Source organism: Miniopterus natalensis, chromosome 2 (assembly GCF_054644295.1).
Source record: "Miniopterus natalensis isolate mMinNat1 chromosome 2, mMinNat1.hap1, whole genome shotgun sequence".
In the NCBI taxonomy this organism is placed as follows: domain Eukaryota; kingdom Metazoa; phylum Chordata; class Mammalia; order Chiroptera; family Miniopteridae; genus Miniopterus; species Miniopterus natalensis.
The window spans coordinates 149012920-149036040 of record NC_142082.1 but is presented as its reverse complement, the minus strand read 5'-3'; the positions used below and the strand labels follow the sequence as shown (position 1 = coordinate 149036040).

General features: G+C 36.7%; 1 protein-coding gene across 1 annotated transcript in view; it reads left to right on the top strand.

Annotated features, from left to right (window-relative positions):
• Positions 1–23121, top strand: part of LOC107528192 (contactin-1) — a 139197-nt gene that overhangs the window by 79965 nt on the left and 36111 nt on the right. The window contains exons 4-9 of the mRNA XM_087813935.1: positions 3928–4060; positions 7466–7638; positions 9518–9613; positions 15247–15453; positions 19184–19283; positions 19439–19620. Of these exons, the coding sequence (XP_087670061.1) occupies positions 3928–4060; positions 7466–7638; positions 9518–9613; positions 15247–15453; positions 19184–19283; positions 19439–19620 (891 nt within the window). The remainder of the gene's footprint in view (positions 1–3927; positions 4061–7465; positions 7639–9517; positions 9614–15246; positions 15454–19183; positions 19284–19438; positions 19621–23121) is intronic.

Sequence of the window (23121 nt, the reverse complement as noted above, 5' to 3'; positions counted from 1 at the left end):
CATAATAGGTGCTCAATAAACAGAGTAAAACTGGTAACGTAAAAGCCGCTGCTCCGTGGTGGGAGAGGGAGCGCTCCGGGCTTCAGCGAGCAGCCCCGCCGCCTGTGTGCGCAGCAGCCCGGCCGTGCCGGGTGGGCCGGGGCGCCGCTGCTGGGTGCCGTGGGATTCAGAGGGCGGAAAGGCTCAGCCCGCAGGCCACCAAAGCTACTTTTATTTGCACCTTGCGGGTTGAGAATCACTACACATAGGCTATGTAAAGATCAGTAAGATACGTTACCTGACTTAAAGAACCTCACCATGGAATAAGGGATAAGAAAAGTTAAGTGATAAAAATATTAAGAACATTAAAATAACTACGTTGAGTAATTAAGGAATATTCAACGATAGTAGGTAAGTATTTCATGTGTTAGAAATAGAGCTAATCTTAGAGGAAGCGGCACAAATGAAAGTGCAGGCAGTGCAGGCGTGGGAAACATGGGCTGTGTCAGGTCAGTATTTTAAAGAACACTTGTTTTGCGGGATGTTAATAGGAATTAAATTAAAAAGGAAATCACTGTTAAATTAATTTTGGAAAGGCTAGTTCATTAAAGTTTAACAGTTTATTATAACTTTAAATAGTATTTATACTACTTAAATAATAAGAATAATACATAGATTAGTTTCCTAGGCCTACTATCCCAAAATTGGGTGGCTTAGAAAAACAGAAAATAGTCTCACAGCTCTGGAGGCTGGAAGTTCAAAACCAAAGGGTTATCAGGGCCATGCTCCCTCTGAAACCCGTAGGGGAAGGGTCCTAGCTTTTGTGCCCTCAGACATTCCTTGACTTGTACAGCACACATAGGTAGACATCAGGTAGGTGTGAGAAGATGCCCAGGCAGTGATGCAAAACAGTGTCTAGAGGCTTCGGGGGTGGACCATATGTCAAAAAAGTGGCTGCTGTCAAGAAATGTGATAGGCTCTCCTTGGGCAGGTAAAGCCATGCAAAGGACAGTTTAGTTGGCTTAACCTTCCTGCTAATCTGCCCCTGGTCTTTGCCCTAATCACTGATTGCTGCACGTCCTTGAAACCAACTCCTTTTCATTTTAGTTATGGTAAATTACTGCAGTTTACCTATTATCCACGATCCTAGAGGACTGGGGTACCAGAGTATTTAAAGCCCAAGCCACTGTCTAGAAGAAGTATGCTTTGAGACAGTTTAAATATTTATTGTATTTCAAGAGAGCATGTAACACTACCCAGGCCATAACCATTTTATAATATTGTAAATACTATAAAAATTCCAATATTAGCCTCTGTTCAAATTTTGTTGCCATAGCTTTTTTCTAATAAATTTTTTCCTGAGACTCTTCTTACAATAAATACACTTATGTAAAATTATGTTTGATAACTAACAGATTGAGATGACATGTTATAGAATGAGAAATAAAATTTGTTTCAAAATGGGTATAAAATGAATAAAAAATAACTCTCAAGCATAAGTTGTAATTATACTAACCAGAAATAACAGAGTAGCAAGATAACACTGGGCCACTTCCACACAGTGAGAGGTGAAGCAATCTCATTTTAGCTCATACAACTGATTATAATAATCATGAAATTGAGAGCGGTGCGGAAAAAGCAGCAGCTTTGCATCTCACTCGCATTTGTAAATCTGACGACAAATATTCGTATATGATTTCTTTCTTTCTTGTTCATCTTTCTGTTTAAATTTAGGAAATGAACTTACTTCTGCAACAGATTACAACCATATTGTAGAAGATAAATGAATTTGCATTAAGAGTAGATCAAAAGAAAGTGTGATTTTAGGTTTTGTTCTTCAATTAGCTTGAGAAATGTCATTTATAATTTTGTTCTCTTCAGAAGAATCTATCCACTAAAAAAAGGGCATATATTTTAAAAATAACAATATATACTGAAAACATGATAACAATTTGTTTTTTATTTCTTGTGCCCCTTACCCCTATAATACTTCCAAAGCATTATAATTTGTATCTAATTTTTCCATGGCTCTACAAAAAAATTGATAGATAGATGACTTAATTTTTTGTTGGTAGAGAGTATAATGTTTGCATTAATGGATCATTTGCTGAGCCTTGTAGCCTCCCTGAAACTTCTTCCCCTTCCTCTGAGCAGCCTGGTTGAGCTAACAGAGTGATGACCTCAGATACTCTTTGGGGGGGTTATGAAGTTGACATCCAGAGGTTCACACTGAGCATGTCAATGCAATTCAAAAGCTTGTTTTGAGTAATTTACTTTCCAAGGGCCCAAACATGTTCTCAAAATAAAATGTGTAGAGTAATTGCTAAACCACTTAATAAAATACATCATTTTTTTCAGGCATGAAAATTTTAGAAAAGCAAGGAACATATATTTATAAAATAATACTTACCTGAAACACCGATGTGATATAAAGTGTGTCTTGTTCTGCTTTTTGATCTAAAAAACGAGCAAAGGGAAATATATTAAATATTTTTTCAATGTGAAAAATAAATTCAATATTATGTTGGCAGTTAATTTCATATTTTTATCTCCTAAATGTTTAATTATCTGTTCCTATAAAGGGCAGATGGAAGTGGAGTATTCAGAAATATATACATGTAATTCTTGAAAAGCACTTGTCATTGAGAAGAAAAATAGCACTAGTTGCTGACTCTAAGCTATAAGCCAGGTATAGCACTGTCTTACATACATTGTCTCAAAATAATTATCACAATAATGTAATGAGGTATATTTTATTATCCCCATTTTACGGAGGGTAAGACTGAGGCTTGGAGAAGCACTGTTAATACTACTAAGGCAAGATTTAAATGACATGATTAAACTGCTTGGTACAGGAAACGGGAACAAAGCTCTCATCCTCAAGGCTGATGTTAGAACTGACAAAATGTCTCTGTGACATTTTCCTTAAACTCTCTCTTAAAAATAAATTGGAGAAGTGAACCATAGCTTTGACTAGCAAAGATGTCACAGTGATCCCATGTAAGAGTATCCCCACTTTCTAACCGTACACATCGGTATTAATCCATTTGGGACACTTGGCTCTTAGCTCTGTTCTGTAAATGCTGCCACATTGAGGCCATGGGCTGCCCCTCTCGTCTGGCTGTGAGTGTCACTCTGCCTGTCCAGAGAGGATATACTGTAGGAGCAACTGCTTCCCGATGTGTGTATTTTTGTGACGGATTTTAAACCAGTTCGACAGTTCCCATATTCATGTAAATGCCTTGATGGTTCTAGATATTGCAAAGCACCAGTGCTGGTTACATGTTCAGAAAAAAAATAACGAACGAGAACGGACCCAGAGCATCTAGAAATTCATTCATTCTGCTGTTCAAAAATTAAGCACCTATTGTGTTGCAGACTGCTTGACAGCTAGCTAAGCATATTATACAGAGACTATGGAGGCAGCCACCTGTCCCCAAGCATTTGCAATCTAGTGGAACCGAAACTTGCATCAATAATTATACAGTAGGTGTGTTAGGTACCATATGCTGGGTAGAGAGTTATGAGAACACAAGTAAGGACCAGCTGAAGCTAGGACAGGGAGATGTGGCTTCTTGAAGGAATGGACTCTACGGCTAAGTCATAAAGGACTGTACAAATGTTAGGAGGAGGAAAGTGAGATGGTGGTTCTAGAAAGAAGAAACTCACATGCAAAGCTCAGATGCCTGACAACATGACTTATTTGAGGAGCTGCATGTCGTTAAGCATGGCAACACAGAGTGCTTTGGGAGAAATGAGAGATGGGCAGAAACAATTTTTGAATAAAAACCTAAATGTTTTCCCCAGGATTATAGAGGCAAACATCTTCAGTCTGAATGAAAATAGATTCTGTGTTTCTGACTTTTTTTTCAAAAAACTTTTTTAATGTTTCCAATGTTTTTGATTTATAAATCAGCACAATGTAAAATAATTTCATTTTTCTTACAGTTTCTGAGGAAGACAAAGGCTTTGGACCAATTTTTGAAGAACAACCAATTAATACCATTTATCCAGAGGAATCACCAGAAGGAAAAGTGTCACTAAACTGTAGGGCACGTGCCAGCCCTTTTCCAGTTTACAAGTAATGTACTTCACTTCTCATTCAGAATGGAGTGGCAAACTAGGAGTTACAGATCAGCATCTATGACTCTGCCGAAAGAGAGAGCTATAGTATAAGGCTTTCTACAAAGTCCAGGGGAATTAACAAAAATGTTGGCAGACAAGTTATTTTTAAGAAGTTGTTTAATGCCTGAATAGTAATTTTCTTAAATATATGCAAATAATTTACTTATTATTTTCTGCAAAGATAATGCCAGTGTCATTTGACATCAGTTTTAAAACTGTGTAATGGAGATCATGCTAAGCATGCAAAAGGTTATATGGAGATCATGCACATTTGAAGATAAAATGTTCTTTGTATTGGCCTAGATAACTTACACCTACAGATGATGGGTAATATTTCTGTATTAACTACATTTAAAGTGCTTGCATAAATAATTCTAGAAAGCAACACTTTTTTTTTCAATCATCTCAGATCTGTATTCAGACAACACAGCAAATTTCTTAATGTCTGTACCTATTGGACAATCTATAGAAACCATTTTCTCTGTTTTTATGGGGTATGCATTGATGATGTCAAAAATAACTTTTAAAAAAGTAACAATGGGTTTGCCTGCTTCAGATGGTTCAAAAAAAAAAAATACATGAACAGTTTCTAGCCTGATACAAAACCTAAGATTGAAAAATTAAACAGGCACCCATGGATTTGAATTTCACCAATGAAATGGCTCCAGGAAGACAAAGTGAGTGATTGATGGAGAAATTGGGGCTCTAGTATATTAATGTCACCTCCCTTAATTGAAGGTTGTCATTAAACAAGGTTGATTTTCATACTAGATTTTTTTTCTAGATATAAAAATGACTTTCTATTGTTATAAAAAGTTGTTATCAAAGAGAGTGCCCCTTTCCCCCATTTAATTCTAATCGAACTCATTTTCTCTTGCCTCTGGCTATAATTACAAAATTATTCTGAAAATAAAATATGAATTTAGAAACCACATCACTATCTCTTTGAAATTGTTTTTATTGTTTCAATTTCATGCATGGGAGTGCAATATAAGTAGACATTTTATAAATTATAAATTATACATGTGTTTTGAATATATGTGATGGGCTAGACTTATTCCTACCCTTAAGCCATATGTAATGGGTTTTATGGACATGGAATAGTGTAACCACTAGGGGCTGTAGAGGAGACCTAATCCAAGCACATAATTTTACAGGGCCGAAAGCTGAGCCCTGAATGAGTAAACTGACTTTCTTCAGAGTGAGTAAATCATAGACCCAGGGCTGAAACACAGGTTTTATGACTTTCAGAGATACATGTAATTTTCAGTATGTATCTTCCTAGGTAGGTTGATAGCATCTCAAAAGCTATTTCCGCGAAGCTTACTCTGTGATGTTCTGTCCTTGACATTCATACCTGGAACCTTAGCAGATCAGCCTCCAGGCTGGAAAGGAGGCAGCAAAACGGAAGAGTTGTAACAGATAGTGTTCTGGAAACTTGGGCTTCTTGTGACCCCCCCCGCGCCACCCCACCGGGCAGAGGCAGTAAGGAGCAAAGCTTTGAATAACCACAATTTTGTACACATGGATGAGCAACTGCCTATTTCCCACTCCCTCCAGTCCCTTTATGTGTTCTTACCGAAATTTAAAAAATAAAAATAAGAAGCAAAACTTCTCTTGGTAAATGCGTGCCTGGCTCCCTTTCACAGGCTGGGCAGCACAGGAGTTGCCAGGGCGAGTGTGGCCTGACTGTCCACGCCGCAATGTGGAGAGCCAGCGGGGGGACGTCGATGTGTAATTTTGCTTTGAAGGCTGTCTGCTGTTGACAGCAAAGTAAAAGGAAAAACAGCTAAGCGTTCAATTTGTCTGATGGAAAAGAACACTTGAAATTTTAAAAGTTTACTTAATATTCGGGGCAGGCCTTACGAACGTTGGTAATCATGCAATTTGTCATTCACATAGTAGTTTTATATTTGTGGCACGTTTTGTGATAATTTGGTATTCAATGAAACATCCTCAAAGGTACAACACGGAACTTTACCTTTCAATTATCAGCTTTAAGGCTTTTGTTATGTTTCCTTTTCCCTCCAAATAAAAAACACCTCAATAAAATTGCATATAACGCTGTTGGAAAGGGATTCCGACAGTGTCCTGGTGTTTCTGAAAATTAAATAGACCGATGAACTTACCCAAACATGGCAAAACTGAATCATTATATGACATCAAAAGCAGAATCAGATCCCCTGGGAGGAAGTTAAGGCAATAAACAAAAATTTGGAGTCAACTTTTTTTTGGGGGGGGGGGGGACAAAACATAGTACCTGGAACTGCTCAACAAGGAAACCAATTGCCTTGGCAAATACTAAGCAATTTGACATTGGATGGTTCAAGCAGGGACAATAATGCCATCAACTGGGGGAGGGGGAGAATTTTTGGGGATTGGAATTTGGTAGTTTTTCAAAATGCAAAGCAAGGTTTTCTGTGTTTGCTCTGAAATCACCTCCTAGATTGTAAAAATGAAACTAAAAATGTTCCAAATATTTTATTTATTAGGAGAGATTCCAAAATATCTTTTTGGAAAGATTCTGACCCTAATCAGAAATGTGCCAGGCAATTAGCACTGAGGCCACAGCCCCTACTTAACCCTAGCTCTTATCTTATAACACTGTGAGAGACACTGAGCCTTAAGGGAGATCCCTGATACAGAACGATTATAAAATTATGCAGGTGAGAAGCTTAATTGAAAACTGCTTTCCACATGCATTCTTATCATCTCACCGACAAAGTTGGATTCTTGTTTCTAGTCAATTTATTTATAGCACAATCCCCCAAAATATATTTGCAATATTACATTTGTGGCATGGAAACCAAAACTCAATTGACTGTTAATCATTTTCAAATTGTGTGATTGACCTCTATGGTCAAATTATGATATTTACTGTGAAAACCCTGATTTCAGTTAGTTTGTTTTATTGAAAATTACTTTGATATTAAAATCAAATATTGATATATCATTTTATATTTTATTTCCGTTAGAGGAATTCTTTTCATATTTTAAATGCCATACCTAGGTATGCATGAGTTGAATGAGTGCATAGATGGATATCATTTATAAACCATGTATATCCGCTAAGAAACCAATTTATCTAGAAAATTCAATAAAATATTTGTCCTTTGGGATGTTTCATGGAAAAAGTGGGAATATTTCATGCACTTGAACATTTACCTTTCTGTGCCTGAGCTAAATTATAAATCATGAGCCCAGAATATGCAATTATAGGGTGTGAAGAAATACCACACTGAGTCATCTATTTAATTGTCTGAATTCACAATGAGCTGTCCCCATATTATTTTAGAATGGTATTAGATGAGTACAAAGGTCACAGTGACCTTTGAATGACATTTACTTCTTTTTCTCATAGATGGAGAATGAATAATGGGGATATTGATCTGACAAATGATCGGTACAGTATGGTAGGAGGAAACCTTGTTATCAACAACCCTGACAAACAGAAAGATGCTGGAGTATACTATTGTTTAGCATCAAATAACTATGGGATGGTCAGAAGCACTGAAGCCACCCTGAGCTTTGGATGTAAGTAATTGTAACTTTAAAACGCACAAGTGTGTTTAGGTGGAGTAAAACTTAGAAGTTATCATACGAGTTCAGCAGGAAGAGAAATAGGGAAGAAAGGAAAGTGAAAAAAAATTCTCCATAAATGGGCCTTATGTGATTAGTGGGCCTTAACTGTGTGGAGAAGAAAAAATTGCAGGAGAGCAAAGCATCATGAGAGGTATTATAAATACACTTGAAATAGTGAATGGTAACATTAAAAAATAAACTAAGGCCTTGTCCTGAAAGATCTTGAATAAGTTTCTAAAAATTAACATCAGTGGAAATGTATTCTCAATGGGGGTGATATCACACCAGAGGGAGTGAAAGTTGGTTCTTGCGGGGAAGAAACCATCTTGGATATTATAGCAGAATGGTTTGTGACTCTCCAAAACTCAGCGCTACCAGACAAAGTCTCATTCCTTAGTATTTAACTTCTTTTACTGGGAAAAAATTAAATTATGTTCAATTAAATCACTTATTTTAAGTTTAAATTAAATAAAATTTCTCCTGTTGGGTGCAATAATGAAAAATATTTTGAGAGACACTGTACTAAAGTAAAAGTTAAAGGTTGTTCTGCAGGAATATGGTGCATTGGGAGAGGAGTTGGACTAGATGTTCTGCAGTATGTCAGCATTTGAATCTTTTGCAAAATTAATTATAGGATTAAAATGATGTTTTAGAGGACCCATGTGGTAGTGACTACTAGGAGGCAGTGAAACAGGGTCATGAAGTGCAGTCAGATCAAATGGGTGTGATCACAGTTGCACTGTATGTAATAAACAATCCTCAAAGAAATAATGGACTGATTGGATTGCTCTGAAAATAAAGACGACCTTAACTAAATATATATTTTTAAAAGGAAGTCTAGTCAAAGGGTAGAAATATTCTATTCTCCTTAAAAATGGGATGGGAGCAAATAAAACCAATTTAAAGGGTGGTTGGAAGCAGATAAATGGTTGCTTCACATGCAGAGGTTATGATAACATAAGTTATCCATGTTGAAATGTCAACTAAGTATCTGAGGATAGGAATGGCATCCAAGTGAAGTATCAGGACTAGAAGTGTAGATGTCAAGGGTTCACTGGATAAAGGTAACAATTCGGATGATGACTTTTCAGAAATCTAAATACATTGAGAGAAGTAACAATTAGATTGTATAGTTTGAGTACTGATGACAGATAAGGAATAGGAGATGAGGCAGGATGGAAACAGGATGAGCCCCAGTGAAACAAAGGAAGAGTCAAATAGTAGAGTATCAAGGAATCAAACAAAATGTGAGTTCCAAACACACAGGAAATGAGAATTGAGGAAAACCCAGAACTTGAAAAGAACCAAGAGATCGGTGACCTTCACGCTCTTCAACTAGGATCCTGTCTTTCACCCTGATTCCTTCTCCACTTTGGAACCCTCCCTCAGGAAGGGAAATAGACCTTTCACATTAGTCCATTTCTCTAAGTTATTCCTCTTTACTTGCTTTCTTTGGTAGATCCCCGGTTTTGTGTGTGCCCCTTGTATTTTCAGATATCCTTATTGAGATTCTCCCTCAATGTGAAGCAGAGGTTTAGGCTATCTGTAATCTTCAGGGCTGTCAGAAGGGTTGTGTAGGCTGCTACCAGCATCCGCAGGCTCCAAAGCACCCTTCTGTAGTGTGTGTAAATCTCCTGTAGTGTGTGAAAATCTTCTGTAGTGTGTGTAAACCTTCTGTAGTATGTGAAAAATGGGGAATTGACTTTGGTAGGCTTCGTCACACCACCTGAGAAGACTCAGATCCACAGTGAATTAGCAGCTGGAAGGTGAACTTCAATGACTGTCTCTATTGACCAGACAGTGAATGTTTCCTCTTTGTTTTCACAATTAGATCTTGATCCTTTCCCACCTGAGGAACGTCCTGAGGTCAGAGTGAAAGAAGGGAAAGGAATGGTGCTACTCTGTGACCCTCCGTATCATTTTCCAGGTAATGTACTTCCTCTGTGCCTGTGAGCCTCTATGGAATTAAATGGGCAAGTTTTTATTTTCTTAACAGTGATGGTACATTTACAATAAATTAGACTCAGTATTTGTGTAACCTTATAATGTATCATGCACCAGTGGCTGGTTTCCTTGTCTCTTTAATCACTTGGCCCTAATTCCAAAAATGTATGATCATTTCAGTTTATAAACAGTATATATGTTGGATTATGTTCCCATTAATATTTCTGCTACACTGGAGAAAATATGATAGATTTTCTACAAATGATTCCTGAAATAGAAAGGTACTGAGGAGTGATATATAATCAATCATGCTATTAACAATTTAACATCTACAATATACTCCGAACTGTAATTAAACACAAGAAAGGGATAAAGATGTAATAAATATTAATCTCATTAGTAGCACCAATCTGCAAGAATAATCATCTAGTTTAGAAAGGGGATAAATTAAGTGTCATCTGGTACAAGATTCAACCTTTGAATCTGTGTTTTCAGTAATTTGTTATGGCTAAAATAAAAGCTGCCAAAGTGCTAATTGAAAGATGAACAGTTTGTATATAGTCAACAGTTTTCACTTGTTTTATTTATCAAATATCTCTTGAAATAATAAATAAATATCACTTCTTCACACTGTTTTATATTCTTATATTCTAATAGTATGCCATCAATTTGACTTTAAATATTTCCATAGAGAATGAGTCATAATAGGCAGTTATAAATAATTTTGTATGGAATATATTAATCTGGTATATATACTCTATTTTCAATTATACAAAAACTGATTCTTTACATATCAAATACTGGTAATTATCCTTCTAATAACTATAAGAAAGACATAATTGATAAATACAGGTTTAATGTAGATTCAAAATGTTGCTACAACCTTTCAATGAGAGAATAGTTATTTCTTTGAAGAATTGCCAAAACTATGAAAAAAGAATTTCCCCATCTTTATAGCATTTCCAGCAAAGTAAATGATCATAAATAACCAATGACTGTATTTGGCCATATTCAACACTGAATGGATGGGCTTCATTCAGTCACTTATTCACTCAACAAATCTCTTGTGAGTACTCATTATGTATCAGGCATTGTTTATTCCACAGGAATACCTCAGTGGGCAAGACAGGAAAAGCTACCCACTCTCAGGGACCTTCTACTGGGAAAGACAGACGTAAATAAAAAAAAAGTTCAAAGTTAGAGCATGATAAATATTAATAGATAAGCTCTAGGGAGAAAATATTATGCAGGGAAGCATGGAGAAGAGGTGTTGAGGGGATGGCTGAGTTTTTATAAAGGACATCACTGAGAAGGTAACTGAATAAAGGCCTAAAGGAAATGAAGCTAACATCGCAGATATGTGAGGGCAGGACTTGCCAGGCATATGCCACAGCAAGAGCAAAGGCCTGAAAGGGGGAAGAACAAGTGAGCCAGGGTGGCCGAAATAGAGGGATTGAGATAGTGGGTAGTAAGAAATGAAATCAGAGAGACTCAAGAGCCATATCACACAGAACCTTCTAATTCATAGTATTTGCATTAGCTTTTAGTTTGAGATTTGTATTGCAGGGCTTTGAGCAGATAAGTTACATGACATTGCTTAAGTTATAGAAAAATGAGCCTGGCTACTGTTTTAAAAAAGACTGAAGGGAAGGTAAAGGTGAGACCAGACGGAGCAGGGTGGTGGCAGTGCAGGTAGGGAGAAGTGGTTAAAATGAAAGATACATTTTGAAGGAAGAGCCAAGAGGACTGGCTGGTAGGCTTTATGTAAGGTATAAGAGAAACGCAGGAATCAAGGCTGGCATCACAGTTTGGAGCATGAGCTCTTGAGAGAATGGAGTGAGTCTCCATTACCTGGAACAGCAGGCGTGGACATGTTAAGTGTGAGACGCTTATTAAACTTCCAAAAGGAGCCGTCGAAAGCTGGCAGTTGTATGAATGTGGTGCCCAATGTGGTGCAACATTTGAGCTGGAAATAGCATTTTGTGATTCATCATTACATAAATTGTTTTTGAGGCCATCGGGCTGCACGTGATTACCTAAAGAATTAGTATAGATAGGAAGGGGGAGGAAGAGGTCCATGGAGCAGGCTTTGAGGTTTTTCGAGATGAGTCTTATTTTAGTCTCTGCGGCATCTTAACTGCTGTGCTGAGTGAAGAATGTCATGGACAAAAACAGGATTCAAATATTTAAGCCAAATGAGTTAATTACCTCTTCATCCTGAAAAAGATACGTACATTTACATGCGTGGGAAGGGGGTGAGGATGAGTGGGTGAAGGGGGTGGAATACCTAATAATAGACATAGGTGTGAATTTTTAAATGAATAAGGGAGTAAGAATGCTCTTGGAAAAATAACTCTGGCATGTTGAATACTATCTTAAAAGAAGCCCAATAGGATAAAAGGTCAGCAGACAGGAATGGGAGAGCACAGTAGAGACTACCTGGGCCCACAGTATAACTTGGCAAACATTTCTTTCTAAGTAAATTTAATGTATAATTTACTATGGGTATCAAAACACTAATTAGAAGCTATTAGCTATTTTATTGGCATAGGTAAATTATATTCTATTGAGGTAAAAAAAAAAAAAAAGCACAAACATCTTCTAGAAAGTTTGCAAATTATTCATCCAGGGAACCCTAAAGTATTTCAGATATATTTCAAGGAGAAATATACATTATTTAGCAAGGTTAGATAAGTGATGTGTTATAAAATAATACAATGAAACTAGCCAAATGTGCTGTAGTTGCCCCAAACAAATTTCTCCTGTAACATGGTCCATACTCTTTTGAGGCAAAGGGAAGAAATCTCAGGCATCAATCAATAAAAGCAACATTTCTGAAACAGGTGCTGAAACTTACTTTTCCTAAAAAAATAACTTTATAATAATTTATTATTGAAGCCAACAGTGCTATGAATAAAACAGGTGTTGGCTTTTTCGGAGATGATTAATGTTACCATCTGCGTGGGGCAGGGGAAGACATAAAAATATAATCCATCGAGTCCCTGTGAGAACTCGGTCAGAATTTAGCTCTTGAATGCCAAAAATAAGCCTTATTCTTAAACTGGAGAGGCAGGGCGCTACACAGCAATCCTGGAGCAGCTTGGGCAGTGGTGGGGTGGAGAGGGAGGTTAGAAAGCCACCTCTGACTCCCTATTGCTGTGTGGCCTTGGGAAGTCAACTGACCTAGCTAAACCTCAGTGTCTCTGTCTGAAAATGCCAATAGCAGTTCCTACCTTTGCTTTAATGAGAAATGATAGCTTCTAACGTATTGCAATTATGATTTTGTCCAGGTGAGTGGCTTATCAGTAGGCTAAATTTTACTAGATAAATTTACATTTATTTATGTTACAAGTCCCACAAGGGCAAAAACCACATCTGTCTTGTTTAGCAGCACATAGAAGGTCCTCAGTATGTATTTTTAAAAATTTATTGATTTGAGAGGGAGAGGATGGGGGGTGGGAGAAAGAGAGAGGGAGAGAGAGACAGAGACATTGATTTGTTGTTCCACTTATTTATACATTCACTAATTGATTCTTGTATGCGCCCTGACCAGGGATCGAATCTGAAACCTAGGTACATGGGGACGAAGCTCTAACCAACTGACTTACCTGGCTGGGGTTGGTCCTCAACATGTATTAAATAAGTAAAGTGGAGAACCCACACTGGGCTTTATATTAGCCAAACCAATCGCTCTATAGTCCAAGATTTGTGTTTGTGCAAACACAATAATTTCACAATATTCATCACAATAATTTCACTGACCTAGCTTTTGTCCATAAAAGTTCAAATATTAAAACATTATTTCATTCCTCTTCACATATTTCTTATGAGTGGAACACAAAACAAAGTCATAAAACTTTAGAGAAACTGAATAATTCATTAAATAGCCTAACCAAAGTTACAGTTAGCCTAGAATTAAAAAGCAAGTCTCCATATTCACATAACTATGGAGTACCCACACTATTCCAAATGTATTTTGTGTGTGATATCTTGAAAACATTGTAACATTAAATTATTTTTTTCTGTAAGGAAATCTATATTTCCCCTGACTTATTTCTTGGAATTCAATTGCAACCAGAAATCATGGCAAAATATTGAGTTATATTTTTAACTGAGAATAGAAAAAAAGTATTTCACAAATCAGACATTTACAGTATGTTTTACAATTTACTATATATATCATTTTGGAGCAAAAATTACATGGCATTATTTCTTGCCCAATTTCAAGAACCCAGCAAGTTAAGCTGTTCCCTAAGTTTCTTCCTATCTGGATTTTTCTGTGTTTTTTACCTGACCTTAAGTCAGCTTAAGGATAACTGTTAAAATGATAGAATTATTCACAGATATAAATGTCTAAAAACATATATGTTAATGATAACTCTAAATTGGAGAGTTATGATGGTTTAATATTCTTTCTCTTTTAACTTTCTCTGAATTTTCTATTTACTTTGATAACACAAGCATACTGCTTCTACTATTAAAAAGCTAAGATCTAAAACGAGGATAATGTAATTGTCTTCATTTACTTCCCCAATATTGTAAATTGCTGGAGAAAATTATGTAGCTAATCTAAATGGAATACCCTGGATTACTATTCCCCAGAAATTCTTGTATTTTTTCATAGTCAGCTCTCTTTCACACTCCCTTTGACAGCTTCTCTAGTCACCTTGAACTCCCTAAAGCAAAAGGGTGGTGTTCCATATTTATTTTATTTTTCAAAGATATTGGCCTTCCACCATCTCATATCTAAACTCTGATCTAACTTAGCATAAGAGATCCCCCTTATAATCTTCCTAGTGGCAGTTGTCTTCACGTGGTAATAATGTTTTAAAGGAAATCAACTTGTGTGACTGAGAAGTATGCAATGCCCATAGTTCCCTCTTGGGCATTACCACTCTGCATGATACCTCTGGGGTCATTCTCAAAGCAGGGAGGGGAGATAGGAAGAGAAAGCTGCATGAAAATAGCAAATTAATGAGGAAATCCAACCTTTTGGTCACACCAGCCAGTATGTTCAGCCAAAGGAATTTCCCGTGGTTAAGAGTTACAATATGATCTGCTTCCTAATATTTAAGAAAAGTAGTAACATACATTCCTCCGTTCCTGTGGTTTTTACTTTTAACAGTGGCCAGAACAGGTTATATAAACTCATTTCTAAATCTATAATTTAAAATAGGAGCACCAAAACAAAAAAGATATAAAGCCACAGTATGGTTAGTAATATTGATTTTATTTTTAAAATGCAGTAGGGAAGTGGGTCATGAGCTTTGAATTATCAGATCTTGATTCAAAAATCCCAGTTCTATTTAACAGTCATGAAATTCTAAGCAAAGCATTTAATCTCTGAGTTTCATTTAGTCCATCAATGGAATAGAAGAATATTAGTAGTCTAAAAATAATTGATATATATATGTATATATATATAATGCTTAGCAACATGTTTATATTCACTCAACCTATAGTAGCTTTTAGAAAATTTGCGGTTTGTCTTGGCCTACTTCCAACGTATGCTCTACAATAGCCTAGATTAGATTATGCACTGGATTATTACTAAAAAACAAAGTGTTTGCTTTTGTAGAAGAGCTTAATATTTAGTAGACAATATTTTTTTTCTAGATGATCTTAGCTACCGCTGGCTTCTAAATGAATTTCCTGTGTTTATCACAATGGATAAACGAAGATTTGTGTCTCAGACAAATGGCAATCTCTACATCGCGAATGTTGAGGCATCAGACAAAGGCAATTATTCCTGCTTCGTATCCAGTCCTTCTATTACGAAGAGTGTATTCAGCAAATTTATCCCACTCATTCCCCTACCTGAACGTAAGTATTTTATTTGTTATATTCTGTGTTGGCAAGGTTGTCTGCTTCTGGGAGATTTACAGCAATGAAAAGAAATATCCAGTGGGGAGATGAGCTGGCGGCTCAGTCAGGGCAAACAGAGGATGAACACTTTGAACGGACTGGCCCTTCCTTAGCTTTTCCAGTAGAGGTGATTTACATCGTGCAAGTGCCCTAGGGTGGCACAGGTCAGACTGGTTGCCTCTAGTTCAAGGAATACAAAGGACTGATTCATTAGCCAAATACCAGTATATTAATTACAAGGGAATTGCTGACATCTGCTTATTTTCATGGTCATTCCCACTTCATAGGAAATTTAGGAATGAGAACAAATAAGTAGATTAAAAACTATATTATTACGGAGTGAGGAAGAAAGGCAGTTGGATTAATTTGATATATATATATATATATTAAATGTATCTTTATTGATTTCAGAGAGAGGAAAGAAGAGGGAGAGAGAGAGATAGAAACATCAATGATGAGAGAATCATTGATCTAGCCCACAACCCGGGCATGTGCCCTGACTGGGAATCGAACCCCAATCACCTGGATCCTAGGTCAATGCTCAACCACTGAGCCATGCCCAGCCCGGCTAATCTGATATTTTTAAGAAACTATTTACATAATGCCCATTGATATACGAATTGTCTTTCTAATGTAAATAATTAGCACATGTATGACTACTGTGGCTCCATATGCTATAGCCACTGACGTATTCAGCTTCCCTTTTCCCAGGTTCCTATTACGCTACCTTCCTTTCCTTAGTATACCACCTCTTGAGGAAATCAGATCACAGTGTATTTGCTTACTTGACATTGTTCTGATCTCAGGCAACACTACCACTGAGTTCAAGCTCTTGAGAAAATATGGGTTTCCTTGTTGACAGGTTTAGGTTTGTTTTCTGCCTCTACCCTTAAGTTGGGTATGACAATGGGGAAAATCTCAGCATATGACTGTGATTCCATTTTTATTACTCTCCTCAGGCCAGGGTCAAGTGGTCGATTAGTATTCAATAAACATCTTTTGACTTTAATGGCTCTTTTTCTCTCCCCCATTTTAGTAGTGGCGACGTAAGAAATGCCCAAACCTGTAGAGAATTTTTATGAGTTTATTTGAGTCAAACTGAGGACATATGCTGGGGAGCAAGATCTCACATGCTCCAGAAAATAACAGTTTTGAAGTTTTTTTGTTTTTATGCATTTGAGATTAAGGAGGGAATATAAAGAAGATTCCATGACCGAGGGAGGAAGGCAAAGGGGATTGGATTACAGAATAAAGAGATCATGTGCTTTCTTAAGGGTGGTTAAGTCTCCCAGGGGTATTAGTTCTGACATTTCAAAGCTTTGTTACCCTACATGCATAAGAACAACGGACAGGCCTGGCTTAAAAACCTCTCACTAAAGAAGGTATAGGCCTGGGTTATGACTGTCCACCATGACCTGCCCATTTAGAAATTTATGATCGGATCACTCTGTTAGGTTGCTTTCCATAGAACCCCTCTTTTTCCTTCCATAGTAGATCCTCTCACCCACTACTTTGCAAGTTAGAAAGACCCATGATATAAAAACTTCTCTAATGTTCTTTCTTACTCTCCCCCAGAAATTCAGAGAGTCTATTGATTTCTTACTTTCTAACTTGGTAGAAGTGGTTCTCCTCCTCCTGTTTAAGCTAATTCCTCCAACTGTCCTGATCCATTTCACATTTAATTTATTTAGGGCCTTCACTACATCACTCCCTCCCTTTCTTTTCTGAATCTTCAAACTCTCTTCCATTCGTTTCCCTCTGGGTGCTCTGTTGTATTCTGTGTGAACAATCTTGAGTAATCAAAACAACTTCCAATTTGCTAATCCAAGAGAAGCCTTTTCAGTCTGATTCTGTATGAACTCTTACACTTGGTCTCCTCAGCATCTCTTAAACTCTCTTCTTTGCCTAATTTCCCCAGCTCCTTCAGTTCTTTCTTCATCTCCCACTTCCCTCCCTGACAAATTCTCCACAGTGTCCTTCACCAGATCACCCTCTTTCTTATATTTCTCTCTAATCTTTTTCTAGATATCTGCACCTATATACACCTTTCAACGGTAGCTCTATGAAGATGGCTCCCAATTCACATTTCCAAAACTTTCCCCTGTGTTACATAGTATTTAATTCTACCTACCTCCTGGACTTTTCACACAGGAGATTCCCAAAGATATTCAGCTCAAAATGTTCCAAACACACCTATTATCTTCCTTCTAAACTCTTCTGGTGCTCTTATCTCATTTAGCAATCTCATATTTCTACTACTTCAGGGTGGCATTTTTTAATCAACTCCTTTCCACCCCTCATCTTCAAGACAGTGAATTCAGTGGTTCTCAATGACTATGTAAGCGCTTGGGAAGTTTAAGGAAAATGTGGAACCCAGAGGTGCTGACTCAGCAGGCCTGGGAGGTGACCCAGGAATCTGAAGGTTCAATGAGCACCCCATGTGATTCTGATGCATTGGATATTTAGTCTACACCTTGAGAATACATCGATCCAAAGGGAAGTCCTCTTGATTCTGCCCCTAAAACACAACTTGGATCTCTTCTTCTTTTTCTGTTCCTGCTGTGATTGCCCTAGGTCAGGTGCTCATCTATTTTTCTGAATTTATGAATCAATCTTCCTTAGATCCCTGACTCTATTCTGTATTTCTCTTCTCCATGCTCCATTTTTTAAAACTGCCAATGAGGTCTTCTACCTAAACCAAAGGTAATATTCCTATTACTTCTCTTACCAAAACCCACTGAGGAAATTAGTTTCCAAATATTTAATATCACAGTTACAAGCCCTCTAGCTTGCAGGTTTAAATTCACCTTTAACTACATATATTTCAACATTTATATTGCTAGACTTCCTTTTTTCATTTCCTGCACAGGCCTGGACTTTGTCATAATTTGCTGTTTCTTCAGCCTGGGCTAGTCCAATTCAAATGCCTTACCAGAAATTTCCATAGCTACTTTCTTCCGATAATCTTCCTTAGTTGCTACATTTTTAGATCATTTATTTTTATTTCGGCTTATGTTTCAGGTCACTGTGTACCTCTTTGTGTCCTTAGCATTATGTAGCGTAAAGTATACACTCACAAGTGATCCTAAATAATGTATTTAGCCTTTCTGAGCCTATTTCTTCCCCTTTGAGGGAATAAGACATCCTTTAGGACTGAAATGTTACATAAATTAAATAAAGTACCTATAGTGATGAGCACAATGATGTCTGAATAGACACTTTCTTTCCCTCTTTTCAACTATTTCCCCTTTGCCTTATTCTCCATGGATAATTCTCTCTCCCCTTTTTTCTCATTTCTTCTTTCCTTTCTTCTTTTTCCCTTCTCATTTTCTTTCTTCTTTCCTTTCCTTCCTAAGTCCCATGTAGCACCTGGCACAATATTTTACACATATATTTGATACTCCCTAAAGACTCCTTGAATTTTTTTTAGTGAGTTGAATCAGATTGATTCACACAGCTGTCAGAATGAGCCAATATGATTGAAAATGCTTGATAAAATTTGTACTATATACATAATGTGCATAAAAAATAAATCTATACATTGTGACATGATCAGATATTTTTCAAGACCTGTACAGAGAAAAGCCATCTATATTGAATCGATTCTAATACTACAAAAAATCACATTGTTAATAAAAAACTATTCTGCTTATTAATGCATTGATATTTTTGTTTTCCTTAATATTAGGGACAACAAAGCCATATCCTGCTGATATTGTAGTTCAGTTCAAGGACATATATGCATTAATGGGCCAAAATGTCACCTTAGAGTGTTTTGCACTTGGCAAGTAAGTATATACATGTTTCATGAACATATATAAAAATACATTAATTTTTGCACTGTTTTTGGAAATAAATGATGTAAATGTTTAGCTATAGACATAAATATAAGATTGCCTCATATGCACTGTGGACACTTAGCTCTAGTATCTCCTATTTAAAGTCCTGTTCCTGATATCCGGTGGCGAAAGGTCCTGGAACCCATGCCCAGCACTGCCGAGATCAGTACTTCTGGGGCTGTCCTGAAGATCTTCAATATTCAGTTAGAAGATGAAGGCACCTATGAATGTGAGGCCGAGAACATTAGAGGAAAGGACCGACACCAGGCAAGAATTTATGTTCAAGGTAGATATATAGTTTTAATTCTTTATGAATTTCATTAACAGTCTTTTATAGCCATTTTCATACTTGAAAAACTAGTATATAGTGATTAATAATTTAACAACGGTGATATCTATTCCATTATGGAAAAACATGAAATATTTGTCTTACATCTAATTAAGTCACACATATGAGTTACATGGATCTGTGATCAACCATTATCATTCCCCTGTAAACCCTCTCAGCTCACTCTTGTCTCTGCTTTGTCTTCCTACCTTTGCAAAAGCTAACCCTGGAAAAATCTAGCTCTGTGCTTCTCAGTGCCTGAACCAGAAACTTGAATATGACTTGGGATAAACACTACCATGCTGATTAATTCATTGTAAATTATTCATCACTAACTTTAAGTGAATCCTGTGCGTTACCTGGCAATTACACTGTATTTCCCCAGGTCCACTTACTCTACCACTCTCTCAGGTGAACATTTCATGCCTTCATGATTTCCTTCAAACTTATAACACCTCCTCCACCAAGCTTGCTCTCACCTGGTACCTTGGCTTCTGATTTTACAGAGAAAATGGAAGTAATTTAATTAGAACTTCCACCTTCTGCCACCCCCATCTACCCAATACCTTTGCCTCTACCCGTGTCTCTTATTACTATAAATGCAGTTGCTATCTGAAGGCAACGCCTCCATTTGTGTACTAGATTCTACCCCTCTAACTTATTTAGGGTTATTGCCCCACAAACCCCCCTCCTTATACAGTAAGTAGTTTTTCCCTTCAGTAGTTTATTCCTATCAGCATATAGTGGCTCTTATTTCTTCCTTCTTTAAAATCATTTTAACTCTGGCTTATGCTTCATGTTTTTTCTTATTTTCTTCCCTAAAAGAGTAATAAAAATCTTGACAGATTTGTCTATACTCTCTAAAAATGGTGTCTCCAATTTTTTCTCTTAAATACACTCTGATTTGACTTTTATTCCCACCTCTCCACTGAATCCTTTGTTTTTGTGATCACCAGTGACATCCATGTTGCTGAAGCTGACGGTCAGTTCGGTTGTATCTTCCCTGATCTAACAACAGCAGTTTCCACAGGCCACCCCTCCCTCTTCCATGATTCCCTTTCTGGCCTTCCATCTGGAACCCGCACCGTGTGACTGTCCTCACACACCACTCTCATTCTCCCCCTAACTCCATGCCCTTCTAACTTTGGAACAATCGGGGTTTAGTCTTTGAAGCTCTTTTTTAGTTCAGTCACAAAACTCTAACACAGACATATTCTCTGCCCTCCAGACTTGTGTTTCTAATTCTCTAACAGGACTCACTTGATATATACCAAGCATACATGGGTGGCCTCCTGAGGGGAAAAATTCTGCTTAGAACCTTTACATTTTAAAATATAGCTGCACTCTCTGTCTGGTTTCTAGAGCTTATAATCAGTTCTAATTCAACATATTAAAAAATCTACGCTCCAGGTTTTCAGCAGAGTAGATTTCTTACCTGTCTAATATGTAAATCCTTAGAAGAATCCAGGTGACAGAGCAGATAATTATAGGAGGTAATTTAAGGGAACTGCTATTTCTCCTTTACTAATGAGGCATGCAAAGTTTTATCTTTTGGTCTAATTAAACAAGCAGAAGGCTACATAATTAAACCATATATAGGATGCATCAAGCTGAGTCAATTATTTATTCTTCTCATTTTATTTTTTAATGTGACATCTCTGTGTCATCTGTGGGAGGCCAAGGCAGGAATGATATTCCTGTTTTATGTATTAATAAGATTACATACAAAATAAAATCTCTCTCAATTAATATAACATATTACCAGTATTTATTTGAAAATAATCTTCATATGTTACAGACATAATATAATGATAAGTGAAAAAATATACTGAATTAATTATATGTACTATAAAAATATAAATGTATACATATATACACATAATGTTTCTGGAGTTTGGTGAGATAATAAAAATGTGTTATGCCCTGCCCTAGCCAAGTGGCTCAGTTGATTGGAGCATTGTCCCATATAGCAAAAGGTTGCTGATTTGATTTCTGGTCAGGGCACAAACATAAGTTGCTGGTTCGATCCCCTCTAGGGACATATACAGGAGGCAACCAATATCGATGTTTTGCTCTCTTACTCCTCCTCCCTTCCTCTCTCTCTAAAAATCAATGGAGCTCAGCCAGATTGGCTCAATGGTTGAGCATCAACCTATGAACCAGGAGGTCATGGGTTCAATTCCCTGTCTGTGCACATGCCTGGGTTGTGGGCTCAATCCCTGGTAGGGAGCGTGCAGGAGGCAGCCGATTAATGATTCTCTCTCTTTGATGTCTCTCTCTCTCTCTCCCTCTCTTTTCCTCTTTCTGAAATAAATAAAAACATATTTTTTTAAAAATAGATGAAATGATATCCTCAGGTATGGGTAAAAAAAATGTTTTATGTCTTTTGTTATTTATACACATTAAATACTTTATAAAATATATGTTTATTAACTTGGTCATAAAATGAATATGATCAAAGTTATTTTCAAAGAAAATTGAATAAAATATTATCCTCTATTTAGGATTCTCTCCTATCTACTTCATTATTTTTAAATTTTTTAATTTTTTTAATATATCTTTATTGATTTCAGAGAGAGGAAAGGAGAGAGAGACAGACAGACAGAAACATCAATGATGAGAGAGTCATTGGGGATGGAGCCCGCAACCTGGGCATGTGCCGACAGGGAATCGAACCCCTATCCCCTGGATCCTAGGTCGACTCTCAACCACTGAGCCATGCCTGGCTGGGCTACTTCTTTATTTTATATTAATTTATTTACTTATACCTATTTGGACTACTTAACTCAAATAACTTAAATACTCAAAAAGATTATCAGGTTGTTTATTTGTTTGCTACCTAGAAATATTGTTTTCTTTGGGGAAATTGCTAGCATTCTTTTAAGCTCTCAGTAGATCAGATCAGCTGATGAGGCTGAGATCAATTTCTCTCAAGCATGGATTTCACCCTTTATAGCTACTGTGTGTAGTTTCTAATATCTAAAGGGTATTTAAATGACCAAGTCATGTTCCAGTGGCTACTAGGCAAAGTTACCTCAAAAGAAAGATAGTGTATACCTGAAAGAGTGTGAAAAACAAAAAAATGACTCTTTATCCCAAAAGGGAAGAGACGGTGTCATAATCAATTAAGATATAATTCTTTAGAACTTTGTCATTTTGAAAGATTTGTGTTATAAATATAAATTACTGCTATGCATGCATTAGCTTTCTAAAATAACATGGTTCATATGTAGAAAAATAATTATATTAATTGAATTACAGTTAACTCATGCTATACTAATATATGATAAAATTTACCTGCAGACCTATGGGAATTCACTTTCAAGGGCTCTCACACTGATTTTATAGCACACACAATAGCTGATGTAATAAAGGTCAACTAAAGGTAGTGTTTGTACTCAAGATCATGATGAATATTGAGAATTACATTTGACATTTACAATGTTCTTTATTTTTTAG